General features: G+C 37.7%; 1 protein-coding gene across 1 annotated transcript in view; it reads right to left on the bottom strand.

Moving 5' to 3' along the window:
- The window catches only part of KCNQ1 (potassium voltage-gated channel subfamily Q member 1), a 378,292-nt gene extending 376,210 nt beyond the window's left edge, over window positions 1-2,082 (bottom strand). Inside the window, exon 1 of the mRNA XM_026706550.2 lies at window positions 1,530-2,082. Coding sequence (XP_026562335.1) covers window positions 1,530-1,903 — 374 coding nt within the window. The 5' untranslated portion in view covers window positions 1,904-2,082. The remainder of the gene's footprint in view (window positions 1-1,529) is intronic.
- Between the last annotated feature and the right edge of the window lie 15,562 nt (window positions 2,083-17,644).

Raw genomic sequence — 17,644 nt, 5'->3', positions numbered from 1 at the left:
TAAACCTGAAAGTGTATTTGTGACCTTAATGACTACATGCAAGCACACACAAAGTTCCAATTATTTTCTCTTACTAATTCTTGACATCTGTTACCCATTCTGAACTACCATTTTCCTGACCCTTTTGCTCTCCTGGTGCAATGCCCCTTTTTATTCCAGTGCATTCCAGATTTCTACTTCAGGCATTCCACACGCACATTTGAAAAGGGAAATACAAGTTTAGCGATTTTACAGAGGAAATCCGGAGAAATTCAGGGTAGACAGAAATGAGTGAAAAATAGGCATTAAGTACTATTCATTCTATAAGTTTCAAAAAGTAGGTTTCTCTTCTTTAAGTATAAAGGGAAACACTATGGAATAGGTAATACATGTGCACTGCAGGCAGGACAATCTAGAGCATAAAGAGGATGGATGGAGGAAAGGATTAAACAAAGTCTGTTACCATTCCATCCCTCTAACTCACAGAGCTCATAAACCAGTTTTTCCCAATTGCTTTTTAAAACTGAAGTGTATGGGCACTGTGTAGTTAAAGGCCTCAGCTTCAAATAATGAATTGACCCATTCTGGCAGGTGACTTAAAAGTTCCTTCCCATGTGCAACAAAGTATTTTGCTCTGGTACAAAAGCAAGTATAGTTTCTTAGCGCCTTGTACTTTGCTTTGCTAAATGGATTATGAATGACTGGAACAAAACAAGAGTCTCTATCTGCCGGTGCTTTCCCGGACTGTGCATAAGAGCATATCTACAAACAGGATTTGCAGAATCTGTGCAACTGGAATCACAGGAAGGAGCCCCACGGACTGTTGCATGCGAACACTCACTCCGCTGCTTTACAACTTAGCTGTGACCTAAGTCAGGGCACAAGCTTACCCTTTTTACAGACCCTGTTTCCAAAGGCCTAGGTAGGAGCTGAACTCCAGTGGACTGACTTGCAAGTAAAAACACTCAAGCACCAGACTGCGTTTCTTTGAAAACAGCCTGAGCGGGTATTTTTACACTCTGCTGAAGGATGAATTCTTGGGCAGCCCGAGTGCACTTAGGAAACGGAGGTTGGGGAGTGGGTGTGTATGTGAAGCGAGCCCAGTGTGTAGCTGGCCAGGCTGCCCGCTTAGTTCCGTCCCATCAATCTCGGGGCAAGAGTGGGGGGGAGACTCCTTTCCAAGCCAGCACTGCAGACACGGGGGTACGTCAATCGCGGGAGGAAGAGCTCTCCGGCTACACACGAGCCGTCGCACTTACGACGGAACCTCAGGCATGCTACAATTTCCAACTCCTGGAGAGCGGCGAGGGAGGCTGGGCACACTCTCTCTCTCTCTCGCCCACCCTTCCAGGCGCCTTCACGCCTCTCCTGCGCCAGGAACGAAGAGCTGGCCTTGCCCTCCGTTTCCTCCCTCGACTCCGGGGGGTTTACCAGGCCGCCGGGGAAGGGAAATGGGGGACGTTAGAGGTCAGCCGCAGCCACCCAGAGCAGGAAGAGGGCGGCGGCAAGACCGGCCGGCGCGAGTTGAGGGCAAAAGTTGTTCGACTCACACGGTGAAGTGATAGACGAAGCACTTCCAGCCGGTGGGTCTTTCCAAGAAGTTGTAAACCCGGCCTTGGATGTTGCTGCGGCTGAGCAGAGGTCTGCGGACGCTGTAGATGGAGACGCGCGGGTCCAAGTTGATCGGCGGGCGCGGGAAATCGGCGCTCATCACTACCGTGGCCGCCTCGGCTACTTCGCCGCTGCTCGGCGGCTCTTTCGCGCCCTGGACTCCTGCGGGCGCGGAGACGGAAAACGGCGCGTAGTGAGCGTTGGGGGCGTTCTCGGCTAGCTCCAGGACGGAGGGCTTCAGGCTGCCTTTCCTGGAGGAAAGGGACAGGCGCCCCAAGCTCCACGCCTTGGAGGAGGAAGAAGAAGACGACATCGTCCCGTCCTTAGAAAGCCGCGGGGAAGCCAGCTGGGGGCGAGCGAGGGGAGGGAGGGCGAGCGAGAACGCTGCGCTCCCCGGCGGGCGAAGGCAGGCGCAGCTGGAGAGCCTCACAAACGCGCACTGGCTCTCAACACTGGCTCGCCCGCTCCGTGCCCGACGGAGAGTTTCTCCTTGGCCCTGCCCACAAAGGGGGAGGCTCCTCGGGAAAGGTCCCAGTTCTCCGCTTCGCAGCCCGCAGCCGCTCAAGGAGTTGGGGCTCAGGAATGCAATGCGTACGGTTACCCTCTGGTGAGGACGACCGGCGAGTAGACGTCTCATCGCTCCGTACCGTCCCACATCGAAACGAGTTGCATCTCATCCCCTCCTTAAGTATTTTATTTTATTTACTTATTGGGTCTGTCAATTGCTTACAAGATCATAGGTATAAGTAAAAACATAGTTATGAATACATGGATACATATAAGAAAAATAAAAAGAAACAATAGGACAGGGATGGTAGGCACCTTGGTGCGCTTATGCACGCCCCCTACAGACCTCTTAGGAAATGGGTGAGGTCAACAGTAGACAGTCTAAGGTTAAAGTTTTTGGGGTTTTGGGAAAACCACAGAGTCAGGTAGAGTATTCCAGACATTGACCACTCTGTTGCTGAAGTCGTATTTCCTGCAATCAAGTTTGGTGCCATTAACCTTGAGTTTGTATCTATTGTGTGCTCTAGTGTTGCTATGGTTGAAGTACCCCCCAAGGGGCCAGTGGGGGGGGGGGTGATTTGCTGAAGGCCCACCCTTAGAAGGGCCACAGCAGATGACAGTCGACCTTGGCTGACCTTGAGAAAGCAAAACTGGGTCCAAAACTTGGTTGGTGTTTGGATGGAGAGATCACCATCAACTCTTGGAGCTAGGGAAGTGAAGCATATCAGAAGAAAGCCTTGCAAACCACTTCTAATGCTCCCACCTCATTGCAAACATACATATGAACTTATTCATGAAGTCACTACAAGTCAAACTCAACTTGCCAGTCTAAGGGGCGTGCATAAGTGCACCATCGTGCCTCCTGTCCCTGTCCTATTGTCCCCATTTATTTATACCTATTTCCTGTATTCTTACTCATGTTTATACTTATACCTATTATCTTGTAAGCAATTGACAAATCAAATCAAATAAAAAAATAAATATCCATAAAGGAGATTTTTTTTCTACGGTTCATTAGAAGTCCTTCAGTTATGGAGGTTGCTTGTTTTAGGACCTCTATTGAGCCAAAATGGGAAAGAATGACTTCAAACTGGTGCTTGAGGATTTTTACCAGGGGCACTCAGAACACAGGACCTCTCAGAAAATATGCATTAGGAGTTCATGCAGCAGTTATAATGGAAGATATATGCATAATGAAGACGTATGCCATCTTCATTTTTCTGTGACAGTGTTCCCCTTCTCCTTTACTAGCTGAAGAGTCCATTCAAAGCACAGGCTGTATATAGTTATTCTAAGCATTATTGCAAAACAGAGGATAAAGCAGCGACTTGTGAAACAGGAAACCCACAGCCACAAAATAATTACTTTGAATTGAATGTATTTATTTCCATGTAAAAATTGTATCCTCTTTGCAGATCATCTTTACAATGCTGTTATTTACATGATACCAGCAACCTAAGTACCACCATTCTTTAACTGCAGTGGTGATTGCTAAGATAATGTTCATGAAGCACTTTGAACTCTGTAAAGTACAATAAAAAGTATGGTAAATCTTGGCAGCAGTATTGTTTCTTTCTTAAACCACACCAAGGAGTAAATTAGTCAACTCTATGATTTTTTTTCCCTCAGCTGTACTGTCGTCAAACTTGTCCATTGTCCCTTTTTTTTACGCAACCACTACTCAATCCCACATTGAATAGTCTTGTTTGGGTGCCCAGGGAGTTTCTAGTCCCAGTAGAAAGAAGCAAGCTGAAGCAATGCTTTCAAGCTGAACAGGAACTAGCTTGACTGCAGACAAAAAGCATGTATTAGGAATGATCAGTTAATATACACTGGCAATATTAGGGAGATACAGAGATGCTGCAGCCCTAACATAGTTGAATTTTTAACATTCTCACATAAAATATTGCACTCTTCTAAATTGAAAGGAATACCTGTTCGTAACAGGTTACATTTTATGCAAGCCCCTGGCTAAAAGCGAATGTATTTCAAGCACCAGATAGCTGTAGCTAGACAAATAAGATAGAGGGAGATAAACATTACTGCATAATCTTGAGCCATAGAAAGCTGAAGCATTTGCAAGCAGTTATTTTTTACAAGCCGTGGACTTGCAGCAGAAAGAAGAGAATAACAAGGGACGGCATACCAGGAAAAAACATCCAAGAGCATGAGTGAGCACCAGTGAGATAATGAATGGGTTCTCACATTGTATTACGCTGTAGTTTGCTTAGCCATGGTTTGTAAACTAGCATTGGCTGGATTTACACAATGTACTAAACTCTTAACTTATATTTAGCAAACCAGAAAGGTTCACATAGTTCGTTAAACAAAATTGCAGACCCACATTCTGGACACATTTCTCCATAGTTACTGTACCTGTACAGTTGCAGTCATCTAAGCTTTCATAATTCAGTTCAACCTGCGTCAAATCACTGCAACTCATTTTGGATCTTTTATTTGGTTGTTGGGCTCAGTCTGCATCCCACTGTAGGATAAATCACTCCTCTTTGGACTGTGTTAAGTGCTACTGATAATAGAATCAAAAGAATCATTGGACTGAGAGATATATGGATATAGAAGCAGTATTTTCCCTATGGATTTTTGTCTCTCATAGTTCTTGAAGCTTGCCAGGGGAAAAAAATAATGTAATATAGTCCTAAAACATGAATGTCACTGCTGGAAAGTACAAGTAGTCCTCATTCATTTAACATCATTCATTGAAGTTACCACAACATTGAAAAAGTGACTTATAGCTGGTCCTCACACTTATGACCAGCACAGCATCCCCTCAGTCATGTGATCAAAATTCGGGCATTTGACAACCATTTTACAATCTTCTCAATTTGCTTCTGACAAGCAGAGTCAATGGGGGAAAAGGGAGCCACTTAACTGCATGACTCACTTAACAAATGCAATGATTCACTTAACCATGAGAAAAAGGTTGTAAATTGGGCATGATTCACTTAACCACCATCTCTCTTCATCTGGAAATTCTGGTCCCAGTTATGGCAGTAAGTTGAGGACTATTTATAAGTTCCTTTTCATTCTCAATAAAGCTGATACCTATTTAATCATACACATAATCACGGAAGCTAGAATAGTATTCACCCACAATTAGAAAGCAAATGAAATATCTAGTGAAGATGTTATAATTGATAAGATATTACAATGCGCCAAAATGGACAGATTGACACTAGAATTGAAGGAACAAGATAAATTAGAATACTATAAAGTATGGAATAAATTTTATTATTGGAGAGGTATGAAAGGGAGTTCACAAATTTGAAATAAGAACTCAAGATGAAATAGGGAAGAGGTGAGTCACCTCCTACTTGAAAAATAAGGGGCGGAAAGCTCAAATGTATATTTGTATATACATGTATATAAATATATATTCTTTTGAAAATTTCTAAATGCAAAATATTTTGACAAATGTATGTCAAAGATGACTACCACATTCACTGTTTTTTTTAAATGTTTATACTCAATAAAATTTATTTATATTAAAAAGTTCCTTTTTGTTCTCTAGGAGGAAATTGCCTGAAAGATATCTATCTTAATATAACCCATGAATTTGTACAAATATACTCTCATCTCCCATCCTTTTAAAAGCAAAGTTTTACAGTGGATGATGGCTCACTAGTCCTGGGTAATATTGAAAAGAAGAATTCACGTAGTCTTGATAGAAGACCATATTGCCACAGTGCTACACAAATCTACATGTGTATGTTCCAGATATTTACCTGAAAAATAATAGAACTGGAAAATTGCAGAAAACAGACAATAAAATAATCAGAGGGTCCAATCATCTTATAAGGAAAATTAAATATGTTGATGGCATTTCAGTTTAGAAAAAACGAGCCAAGGAGGCATGTGTGATTCAAGAGCAAAAGTGGACAAGGAAAATTTTTTATCAGTCTCTCAATAGACTAGGACTAAAAATTATCCAGTGAAGTAGATTAGGAATGGACAAAAGAAACTTGGAGATTTGATAAATTCATGGAGGGTAGATTGGTAAAAAGCCAATAGTCTTGAGTAGCATGCTTCCAAATAGTGTATGTAGGGAAATGAGTGGGAGGCAGAAAGTTTCCACCTCCTGCTCATGAGCATTCCAGAAACCTCAGGTTGGCCACTGTGACGATCAAAAGGCTGGACTAGGATGGGCCTTGACTTGATCTAACAGGTCACCCTTATGTTCTAATGAAAAACTAATTTAAATACATTTCATTCTAACCAGTTTTGAAAGCAAAAAGTAGCCAAGTTCAATAATTGCCAGTGACTGATTAAATAATGAAACCCACTGGGTTTTGTTGATATTTTTGACTCTACTTTTAACGCTACTAACCATAATATTCTCTGTCTCTATTTGATTTGGAATTAGGAGATCCACTGCTGTAATAACTTCTACCTTATCTAGATTGCCAGTCTTAAAAATTCATTTTGGGAGAATCTTCTTTCAGTCTTTAGCCTTTGATTTGCAGAATGCAGAGAGTTTTAATTTTGAGATATTTTTTTCTCCGTGTTGCAAGTCATGCAGAAGCATAAGTTATATGCCTGCCTGCCTGCCTGCCATCCATCCATCCTATCTGTCTGTCTGTCTGTCTGCTTTTCTTTCTCACATAGGAATCTGAGAAAGGTTGTGGATCTCCTGAATAAACGATTTGGTACTCTTTGAGGGCTGATAGAAAAACAATTTAAAAGTTAATCCATCTTTGTGCATTTGCAACACAGGTTGTTTTTGATGATGATTAAAAACAAATGCAACTGCACACCTCTCCATAGATTAGGTTTGGGGTTTTGCTTGGGAGTTCGCTTGGTCCTGTTATCTATGAAGCCCAGGTGGCAAAGCCACTGTGAATATTTCAGGGTAATATGTTGCAGTCCTATTTTGTTTTTTTGTTTTTTCATATAAATTTTATTGAATTTACAATTAAAAAAATAACACAACAACATTACATAAGAAACAGAGAGAGAAAAAGAAGAAAGAAAGAAGAGAAAGAGAGAGGAAAAAAAAAAAACGCTCGGTCTTATGCGATCGAAAAAGAAGAAAAAGAAGTATAAAAGAGAGAAAAAAAAAAACAAAGAGACGGAAGAAAAAGAAAATACGTTAAAACCAGACAGATATTCTTTTTGACAGTCTACAAGATCCAATTCTCCTACCTTACTTTAAATATACACATCTTATCGCTATTTATGGTTATTTATGCTTATTTATGCTCATTGAACAGTTTATCTCTGATATAACCAATTATACCACGTATTCCAAATATTATCAAATGCTGAAGACTCTTTATTTTTAAGAGCTATGGTTAAATTGTCCATTTCTGCGCAGTCACATATTTTCTGAATGACCAATTGATCTGTAGGTAAACGGGATGATTTCCAGCACTGGGCAAATGCTAATCTGGCCGCAGTTAGAATATGAATTATTATATATTTCGTCTTTTTAAGAAAATGTTTATCAGAGATCCCTAGTAGGAAGAACTCTGGTTTGTATTCAATTTGTTCTTTAGTTATCTCCTCCAGCCATTTTCTAATTTTTTGCCAGTATTTCTGGGCTTCTTTACAGGTCCACCACATATGAAAGTAGGTTCCCTCTATGTTTTTACATTTCCAACATTTTGGACTAGAGTTTGGGTTCATTTTCGCTAACCTCGAAGGGGTAAGTGCCATCTATATAACATTTTATACATATTTTCTTTGTACGCCGCAGATTTCGTGATCTTAATGATTCTATTCCAGATCTTTTCCCATTCTGTTAATGTAATGCTTCTTCCAATATTCCTACTCCACATTATCATGTTCCCTTTCACTATCTCTTGCTCTAATTCTACCTTGTTGCAGTCCTATTTTGAATCAGGATTATTAAAATATACTTTCTGTCAGTCATCTCTGAGGTCTGATGAGAAATTCCAGATAGTATGAACATGCAGGATACTTGGCACAGGACGAAAAACAGTTCTTGCATCTCATTGATGTCAGCAGCATTTGATATCAAATTGATTTTGGAGGAATTTCTAACTGTCTTCTGTGAAAAAGTTTGAAAGTGGGATTACCTATTTTGTCTTACCCAAACCTGCTTGAATGCTCGTTAATAGTCGGCAGTTCCAGTCACAAATCTTCCAATTAGAACAGCTAAATTAGCAAAGACAAGCAGCAGGGTTTTCTTAGTGATGGCCACTCAATGCTGGAGCTTCAGCTTTGTTGTTGGTGTCTCACAACTTTAATGTAGACTATTCAAATTTATTTCATTGTCTTTAAGGCCAGGCTAGATTTTCCTGAGTAGGCTTGACTTTAGTAACCACAGCGTTGCTGTCACTTATGATCTCGGTGCATCTGAGATCATGGGAGTGAAGCAGTGGCTTTACACACAACTAACAATATAATAATCTTAAACACATGATTTGGCTATCAGGAGATCATTTTCATTTCTGTCAGTAAACATTTGTTTCTCACAATAGACCATATGTGACCCATTTCATGTCTCTGAACATTTACATGTCTTAAAATGACTTCATCCATTTTCACATCTTTGATCAAAATTCTACCAAGTTATATAGATTAATTTACTTCCTCTAGTTTTCATTGCATCATACAATCTATTTAACATTCTTGGAAATCCTTTAGGTTCTTAGCCAACAACATGTCATCATCTGCATACAAATGTGCAGTATACCTATATTTATATTTGCAGCCAATTAATTTCTGACATCACTAAAGCAATCTATAAGTAAAGGACCAAGAGGACATTACACAACCTTACTCCTGGCTTAATATTGAACCATTAACCATATAATGTATTTAGTCTCACATATGTTTCCCTTTCATCAAATACTGCTCATATTTCATTCAGCAAACAGCTTTCAACTTCTATGTTCACAGAAACAAGTCAGACCTTTTCACTTTATTATATCCTTTCTCTGACTCATCAAATGCAGCGTCAACTTTCTTTCTCATCATACATTTCTCAATGATCTCTTAAAGAGATCATTGCCTTGTCTGCAGAACCCATGCTGCACTTCCCAAATATTGCTTGTTATTACCCTTTCAATTGGTATTTTGCAAAATATTTTCTCAAGCAGACTTAGTAAATTGCCCTTTAGTTTTTGCATTCACACTTGTTGTCTTTCCTGTTATGGAAGAGAATAATGGAATCCTACCAGGAATAAGGCATAGATGCAGTCTTCACATACACAGACAATAACAAATTGCATAGCCACTGCATAAGCAAACCACACCTTTATTTTAGCCTTTAAGAGAACAATAGAATAACAGAAGGGACATTGGATGTATTCTAGTCCAGCCCCTTGCTCAGATCATATGTTATTCTGGACAAATAGCTTTCTAATCTCATCAGTCTGGAACCCATATCATGTATCTGATATTAACACAATTGAGAAAGTCCAGAAATATTTCAGAAGAAGAGTTCACTACTCCTCTACTCATTGCAGAATACCTTATGTCAGCAGACTTGAAACTCTAGACCTAGAAAACCTAGAACTAGACCACCTCCGGTCCGATCTAAATATAGTATATAAAATCATACATTGCAATGTCCTACCTGCAAATGAATACTTCAGCTTCAATCATAACAATACAAGAGCACACAATAGATACAAACTCAAGGTTAACCGCACCAAACTTGATTGCAGAAAATACGACTTCAGCAACAGAGTGGTCAATGTCTGGAATACTCTACCTGACTCTGTGGTTTCTTCCCCAAACCCCAAAATCTTTAACCTTAGACTGTCTACTATTGACCTCACCCCTTCCTAAGAGGTCTGTAGGGGGTATGCATAAGCGCACCAATTGTGCTACCGTCCCTGTCCTATTGTTTTTTTTTAATTTTTCTTATAAGTATCTATCTCATGAATTCAAAATTATATTTATTCTTATACCTGTATCTTGTAAGTGATTGACAAATCAAATAAAATGTAAAAATGTAAAATGTAAATCTCTTAAAAACCTACAGTGATGGAGCACAGACAACTTCAGCCATTCCACTGAATCTCCCTGTCAAGAAATTTCTCCTTAGTTCTAAATTGGACCTCTCCTTGATAAATTTACCTTTATTACTTCTTGTCCTGCCCTCAGGGTTTTGGACTTTTCTCTGTGACTGCCCCTCAGATATTGGAAGACTGTCATCATGTCGCCTATAGTCTTTCTTTTTGTAAGATTTGACATACCTACTGTAGTTCCTGCAACTGTTCATTATATGTTTTAGCTTCCAGCACCACCCCTATCTTTGTTTATCTTTTCTTCATTCTTTTTAGACTCACAACATCTTTTTTTTTTGTATCATGGATGCAACATTCCAAGTGTGATTTTACCAAAGTAGTATAAAGTGATATTAATGATAGCTTGACAAACCTGCAACATTCTCACAGTATTTATCATTTCCTTTTCATATTTTTTTTTCTGAGATGGTAGCCTTTACAAGATTTGTCTCAATTCCCCTCTAACATAATCAGTCACTATTATTTCCGTACAGACCTTTAAAATATTCTTTTCAATGTTTTCTTATCTTGGTCCACCCTAAATCATTTCATTTATTTTTAATTACATCATTTTTCTCTGTATATATCAATTTTCCCTCAACCCCATTTTCACAGCAAATGATTCCTTATGTGCATTTTTCTCATGTACATCCCTCTTCATTATATTCCACCAAGCATCTTTTTCCATACATTCCATGAGCAAAAATGCCACTTATGTGGCATTCTGTAATGTACACCTTTCCACTCTGTTACAACCATTTTCTGCAACTTCTTTCCTTACATTCATGCTCCATTCATTCTTTTGGGAGATTAATTTATCTTCCAATACATTTTTCATGGGACTTATACTTTCCCAAAATGGGACTCATGTTTTCACTTCTCATACTTATTTTATTTACTTCTTGTTTATTGCACCTCTTTCCTTTTCTTCTATATGTTTTCTTTCAAAATGAATGAATGAATTCTTTATTGGCCAAGTGTGATTAGACACACAAGGAATTTGTCTTGGTGCATGTGCTCTCAGTGTATATAAAAAGAAAACATACATTTGTCAAGAATCATAAGGTACAACACTTAATATAGTCATAAGGAACAAATAGGCAATCAAATCATACTAGGAAACAGTCAATATAAATTGTAAGGATACAAGCAACAAAGTTACAGTCATACAGTCACAAGTGGTAGGGGATGGGTGATAGGAGTGATGAGAAGATTAACAGTGATAGTAATGCAGACTTAGTAAATAGTTGGACAGTGTTGTGGGAATTATTTGTTTAGCAGAGTGATGGTGTTTGGGAAAAAACTCTTCTTGTGTCTAGTTGTCCTAGTGTGCAATGCTCTATAGCGTTTTGAGGATAGGAGTTGAAACAGTTTATGTCCAGGATGTGAGGGGTGAAAAAATATTTTCACAGCCCTCTTTTTGACTCGTGCAGTATACAGGTCCTCGATGGAAGGCAGGTTGGTAGTAATTGTGGGTTGTTGTTGTTGTTGCAGTCCTAATTACTATCTGAAGCCTGTGTCTGTCTTGTTGGGTTGCAGAACCAAACCAGACAGTTATAGAGGTGCAGATAACAGACTCAAAAATTCCTCTGTAGAACTGTATCAGCAGCTCCTTGGGCAGTTTCAGCTTTCTGAGTTTCTGACATTACCAAAAAAAAAAAAAAAATGTATATTCAATACATCCCACCATGCTTGTAACTCATTTTTTTTTAAAAAAAAAAACCTGTAATCTCTTTTATTGGAATGGAGTCAGGGTGAGAACTAAACTTTCACTGGCTGGATGCCATTCTGGATGCCTATGCAGAGTTCGCAGCAGATATGTAGTCTCTTTGCCCTGATGGAGAAACACCTGTTCCTGCCTAGGATCGAACTCTCAGCCTCCCAAGTGTGACGTGAGCACCTTCACTCTAGACCACTATGCCATTCACTTTGCCTCAATAAATCTATTTCAAAGATCCAGTGGGGTAGGCATGTTTCAGCTCCCCTCCAGGAAAGAATGCTGTCTATTGGAACACAGGAGATGTGTCTTTTCTATTGTATGCCTGCCCTTTTGAATAGCATATCCCCCAACTTTCAGGGATGTGTATCTCATCTTGCTGACTTTAGCAATGAGTTAAGACACTGGATGGGCCAATCTTCAAAACTATATTGTGAATATCTTGTACCTTTGGTCTCTGTTATATTGTTGTATAATGCATCGTTATGGTTCTTGCATATTTATTGCTTATCTAAGTTTGGTTTTAGCTATTCCATGTTAGCTATCCAGAGTTGCATTTTGTGAATTGAGTAGTCATTTCTAATTATATAAATAAATAGTTAAATAACTCATTTACATGTTTACTCAAAATATTTAAATGGATTGAATGGCATTTGCTGTCAATAAGTTAGTATAGGATTGCAAAACCGCACATTTGCAATAAACCTCCCATAAACCGAATTCAGAATTAAGACTGAGAATGAACACTTAAAATGAAATAGCATTCAATTCTATCCCAATAATTAAACCTAACAATCAAACATATTGCATTGTACTGTATCAATTTCGGTAAATCCAAATATGACGGTATAGGAAGTTGCAGGAAGTAATGAAGTTACGCACCATATTTGAAGTTATGAAGTTATAACTTCCAATATGAAATTATGTGAGGTGAAAAATGTTTGTCTTTTATATTGGCTTAGAATGGTGATTCTTAACTCTCAGGGGTGTTTTTAAAAATGGGACAACTGTCAAATAATATCTGACTTGAAATAAGCTTGTTTAAAGAGCCACTCAAAAGAAAAAAATGCTATATTGCTGGCTTCACTAAAAGAAAGATTTTTGTTCAATAATTTATACGACATGCTTTGCATAACACTGACCTCATGCACTTTCAGATTTATTTTCCTCTTTAGAAGCTCTTGCTTAATTAATTAAGCTACTAGGCCAGGCTATCTACAGCAGGGCTTGGTGCAAGTTTACGGTGCTGTAATACCCCACAAGATATTATGTAATAAATCAAAGGATTTAATGTCCTTGGTACAATAAGCTGAAAAATATAATTATTCTTTTTTCGGGATTCTATTTTCCTCTTTGAGCTTATTATAGAAAACTGCTAGTTCACAAGCTTCTTCCCAGAGCTCAGGTTCAAGGGTTAACACTGGTGCTTAGACAAAAATGTGGTGGCAAGATAAGTTGCTATGTAAAGTTAAGCACACATGGACGCACACACAAAGTTATTTTCAGCTGCTGACAAAGGTGCCTCAGCGTTTCTTCAGATGTTTTGTTTAAGTATCAGTTGTTTGCTTCAGAAAAGCAGACTATAACAGGGAAGATAACTTTGTTATTGTCATGATAATACAATCATAGGTAGCTCTTCAAGAGTACACAAAAGGAGTCAAATTAGGCTAGGTAACTACTCTGTGAGCAGATGTCACAAAAGATGGCATTGCATCACCACAATGGCACCACAATACTGACATCATAGGTGCACGTGCTAAGGGATTTATTCACAATTGTTCTGATTCTAATCTCACTTATCCTCATAACAACTCTGCATGGAAGGAGTCAAGAAAATAGACTGAAATAAATTATACTAGGGACTGAATCTGTGTAAATAGCATTTTTATTCTCAAGTCTTTCTCCAGAGAAATTTGGGAAATACAATTATTGAAGTTGTTCGGAAATTTTTGAGAAGATATAAATGTTCAGTTAATTTTTTTAGAATAGCTGTTCTATGAGCAACTTGCATTATCTTCCTATGGAAACACTAAACATATATACTTTATTGGAAATTATTGGGAATGAATGGAATTCTTTCAAGTCAATACGATTTTCTATGCATCTATGCTAAGGATGTATTTTCCCCCTTCTATAGTAAGCAAAAGATGAGTGTTTTATAGCATTAGAAAATTCATGCTCCCATCAGTTAAAAAAACCCCAATACTATTGGTTTTAATTATTTTCAGACAGAGTACAATCATTTCTCTCCTTTTCCTAATATCTAAGATAAAGGTAATATTTCTTCCCTCTTACTGGACATAGTATGGTAAAATGATGGCTCATTTTCTATTCATATCCTTTAAATTTACTAGAAAGGAACTCTGCCAAAACTCTGCCAACAGAAGATATCCTCTTTAAAGGGAATCCCCAAAAGTAATTAGATTGTCTTTAAAATCTCATTAAAGGCTATCAATATACAGATATTGATCTTCTGTTTTCTTCTTGGACATACCAGTGATTGAAGCTAAAGCACCTTGCCTTCAAAAACAGATGAATTGGAAAAAACACAAGCGATTTTTGCGCACAAGTACATGAACAATTGATGTATAGAATGATATATTATTGGCAAATGCCAACAGCCCCTGCCCCAGTTTGGACCTGATAGTTTGTAGAAAGCCATCAAATGTAATAAAGCTGATCTGGTGGAAAAAAACTGACTCAGATGCAGAACGGAGTGCATCAAAATGGTTTAAATTCATTCAAAGAGGGTTGGAATTATTTAACATGAAATATCTCTAGTTCATTATGTTCCATGAAATTTTGCTCATGATTTTCAAAAGTTCCCACTGAAAAAGGTAGAGAATATATATATATATATATATATATATATATATATATATATATATATATATATATATATATATATATAGCATCATGCTGTATATAAGAGAACATAAAACAAAAAAAACAGAAACAAATTGGTTGCTTTTTCTACATCAGGGGTTTCAAACTCAAGGCCCATGGGCTGGATCCGGCATAGTTCTAGCCTGCAGGGCCAACCTGGAAACAGCAAATGACTGGCCCAAAGTGTGTCTGCCAGCAAAAATGAGCTTGAAAGGGTCACCCTCCTGAGCTCCATTTTTGTTGGCAGAAGGTTGCAGGAGGCCGTTGCAGCTGGAAATATAGCTTGTAAGGACCACATGTGGCCCTCCTGAGCTCCATTTTCACTGGCAGAGGGTTTCAGAAAGCTATCGCAGCTGAAAATGGAGATCGGGAGCCCGTTTTCGCTGGCAGAACACTAAGGCTACCACAGGCGCTCCCAACACAAGTGATGTTGAGCTGGCCATGCCCACCCTGGCCCCCAAAGTCAAACACAACTCTCAATGAAATTGAGTTTGACATTCCTGTTCTACATTGTCTCATAGCATGTTTTTAAAGCAAGTTAATTTCTATTCTCAGTTGACCTTTTTTTACTTAAGGTGCTTAAGATCCCTCTTGGACATATCAATGCCCCTTTCATTGTATGCTTTAATCTTTCATTTAATTGAAAAACCACTGTTCAGTCGCACTTTATTTTCACTTAGCCATGTCCTCTTGTTTATTAATTTCTCATGTAAGTAATTTGTCACAAATAATTGGTTTCTGCATTTTAATATTGTTTTGTCTTTGTCTCCTTCCTCTCTTTCATTCATTTCATTTTGGCACTGTTGATAAGTATATGTGTGGGTGTGTACATCTTAGAATATTAAGCAGTCCCATTGTAGACTGAAGAAGGGCAGGGGGCTATCTCAGTCAACTGTCACCAGCAAAGGATTAATATGAGTCAATGGTGACACAGTGGTTGGAAGAATCCAGTACTGTATTGCTCACTGCCAGCATTTCAATTCTAACCAGCTCAAGATTCTTCCATCCTTTCAAGGTTAGTAAAATGAGAACCCAGGTTATTGGGGTAATATGCTGACTCTCTAAACTGCTTAGAGAGGGCTGTAAAAGCACTACGAAGTGGCATATAAGTCTAAGTGCTATTGCTATGAATTATACAAAAGTAGATTCTGTAAATAGTTGCTTGGGTATATAACTTGAAAATCCTAGCAGTGGCTTCTATCACATTTATTATGCTCTATCCCCATAAAATAATCTAGCTTTCTGTATGTTTTACTCACTCTAGTAAAAAGGAAAAAAATCAATCCATATTGTAAAGCAGTATCATTCAGCTGAACCTTGAACCAGTTTCTGTAAAATTGGATGGACTTCATTCCTTCATAATTATTTAATGTTTCTGGAAATTTTGACCTCCTTCAATTAAAAAAGAAAAGAGTTATAAACATTTTAAAACTTTTATGTTTTTTCTGTGGTAGAAAATGGATGGGCAAAGTTCTGGTTTCCTGGATAATGTTGCAGAATCAGGAGTTAACTACTGTATGAGCAAGACAACTGCATTATGGAACACAACACTGAATATTTGATGAAGGACAATAAGAGAAAAGCCACTATTTTAGGAATTTCTGATTCAAACTTCTTTAATATTCATAGTTCTTTCAAGACTAATTTTTTGGGGCCAAGAACATCATTGTTAGGGCTGTAAGGAGGTCAACACAATAAGCAACATTATCAAGATTATGTTTACAGAGCTCATTTTTCTCCCTTAAAAGGAAAAATTAAAACTGTAATTGTGCCACTGCTGCTTGGCAATTTGTGATTAAATTTTTTCGGTCATATATTCAGGTCATTCTGTGGGCTGAAAAGAACATGTATTGAGTCATAGTCCATTGATAAATCTTTCTTGTGTACCATATCGTTAGCAAAGCCATTATTTTCTCATTTACAGCACTTGCTCAATGTTAATATAGGGTTAGTGGCACATGCTTAATTTTCAGAAATGTTACAATATGAGATAAAGTGTACTGTATATGCAAATCTTTTGCAATGTGTTACAGTGAAACATTGACCCAAATATTTAGAACAGTCAACTATTAGCATAATTAATGGCTTGAAAAATCTACCTTTGAAAGATACTTTATTCAAATATTTACCATTAAATTTTTAGAACAGTCAATAATGCCTTGAAAATTCTACCTTGGAAAGATACTTTATTCAAATATCTACCATTAAATTTATTTCTAGGCATCTGATATCCTAATAAGATCATTGTTTTATTACTGCCTTTCTGATGGATCAAAACCATTATGGTTTCTGTAGTTGACAATTAATTTCATTTATGTTTTGCCTGATTGATTTGTCACCTCTAAAGCTAAAAGATCTATCAATATCAATCAAAAATGTCAGAAATATCAATCAGTCAATAATATTTATAATATAATAATATTTATTTGGTTGATCACCAGCAAAATTTAAACAGACAAAAAAGAGTGAAGCAAATAAATGCAATAATATACTAACAACTAACAGAATAAATCACAATATAATATTCACTCCTCTGTTACTATCGTAACACAGTCGTTTCATATTTTACACCACTAAACAAAACCCCAGCTAATAACAAAAGCTGTTGATTTACATCGAAAGTACAAAATGGGAGTCATTTTGCCTTTAAGTTGCTTCATAAGCTACAACAGTTATAAATGTAGCAATACTATTTTTTTGCCGCACATATCACCTCTACTACATGTTGATATTATGCAATATTTAAGTTGTAAAGTAGCAACATGCATGTAAAATATACTCTTTCAATTACTAGAATAGATTACTGCAATCCAATATATCTAGTCTAGAGAAGTACAGTGAAAATAATCAGTCTGATATTTTTTAACTCATATTACATTTAATACCAGGTTGCTATGGGTGTCATCTTCTGGAATTATTTTAATTATACAAATAATAAGTATATTGC

Source organism: Pseudonaja textilis, chromosome 1, assembly GCF_049901715.1.
Source record: "Pseudonaja textilis isolate UNSWEBS1 chromosome 1, rPseTex1.2, whole genome shotgun sequence".
Classification (NCBI taxonomy): Eukaryota; Metazoa; Chordata; class Lepidosauria; order Squamata; family Elapidae; genus Pseudonaja; species Pseudonaja textilis.
The sequence above is the reverse complement of the archived record's forward strand: the minus strand, read 5'-3'. Positions and strand labels throughout refer to the sequence as shown.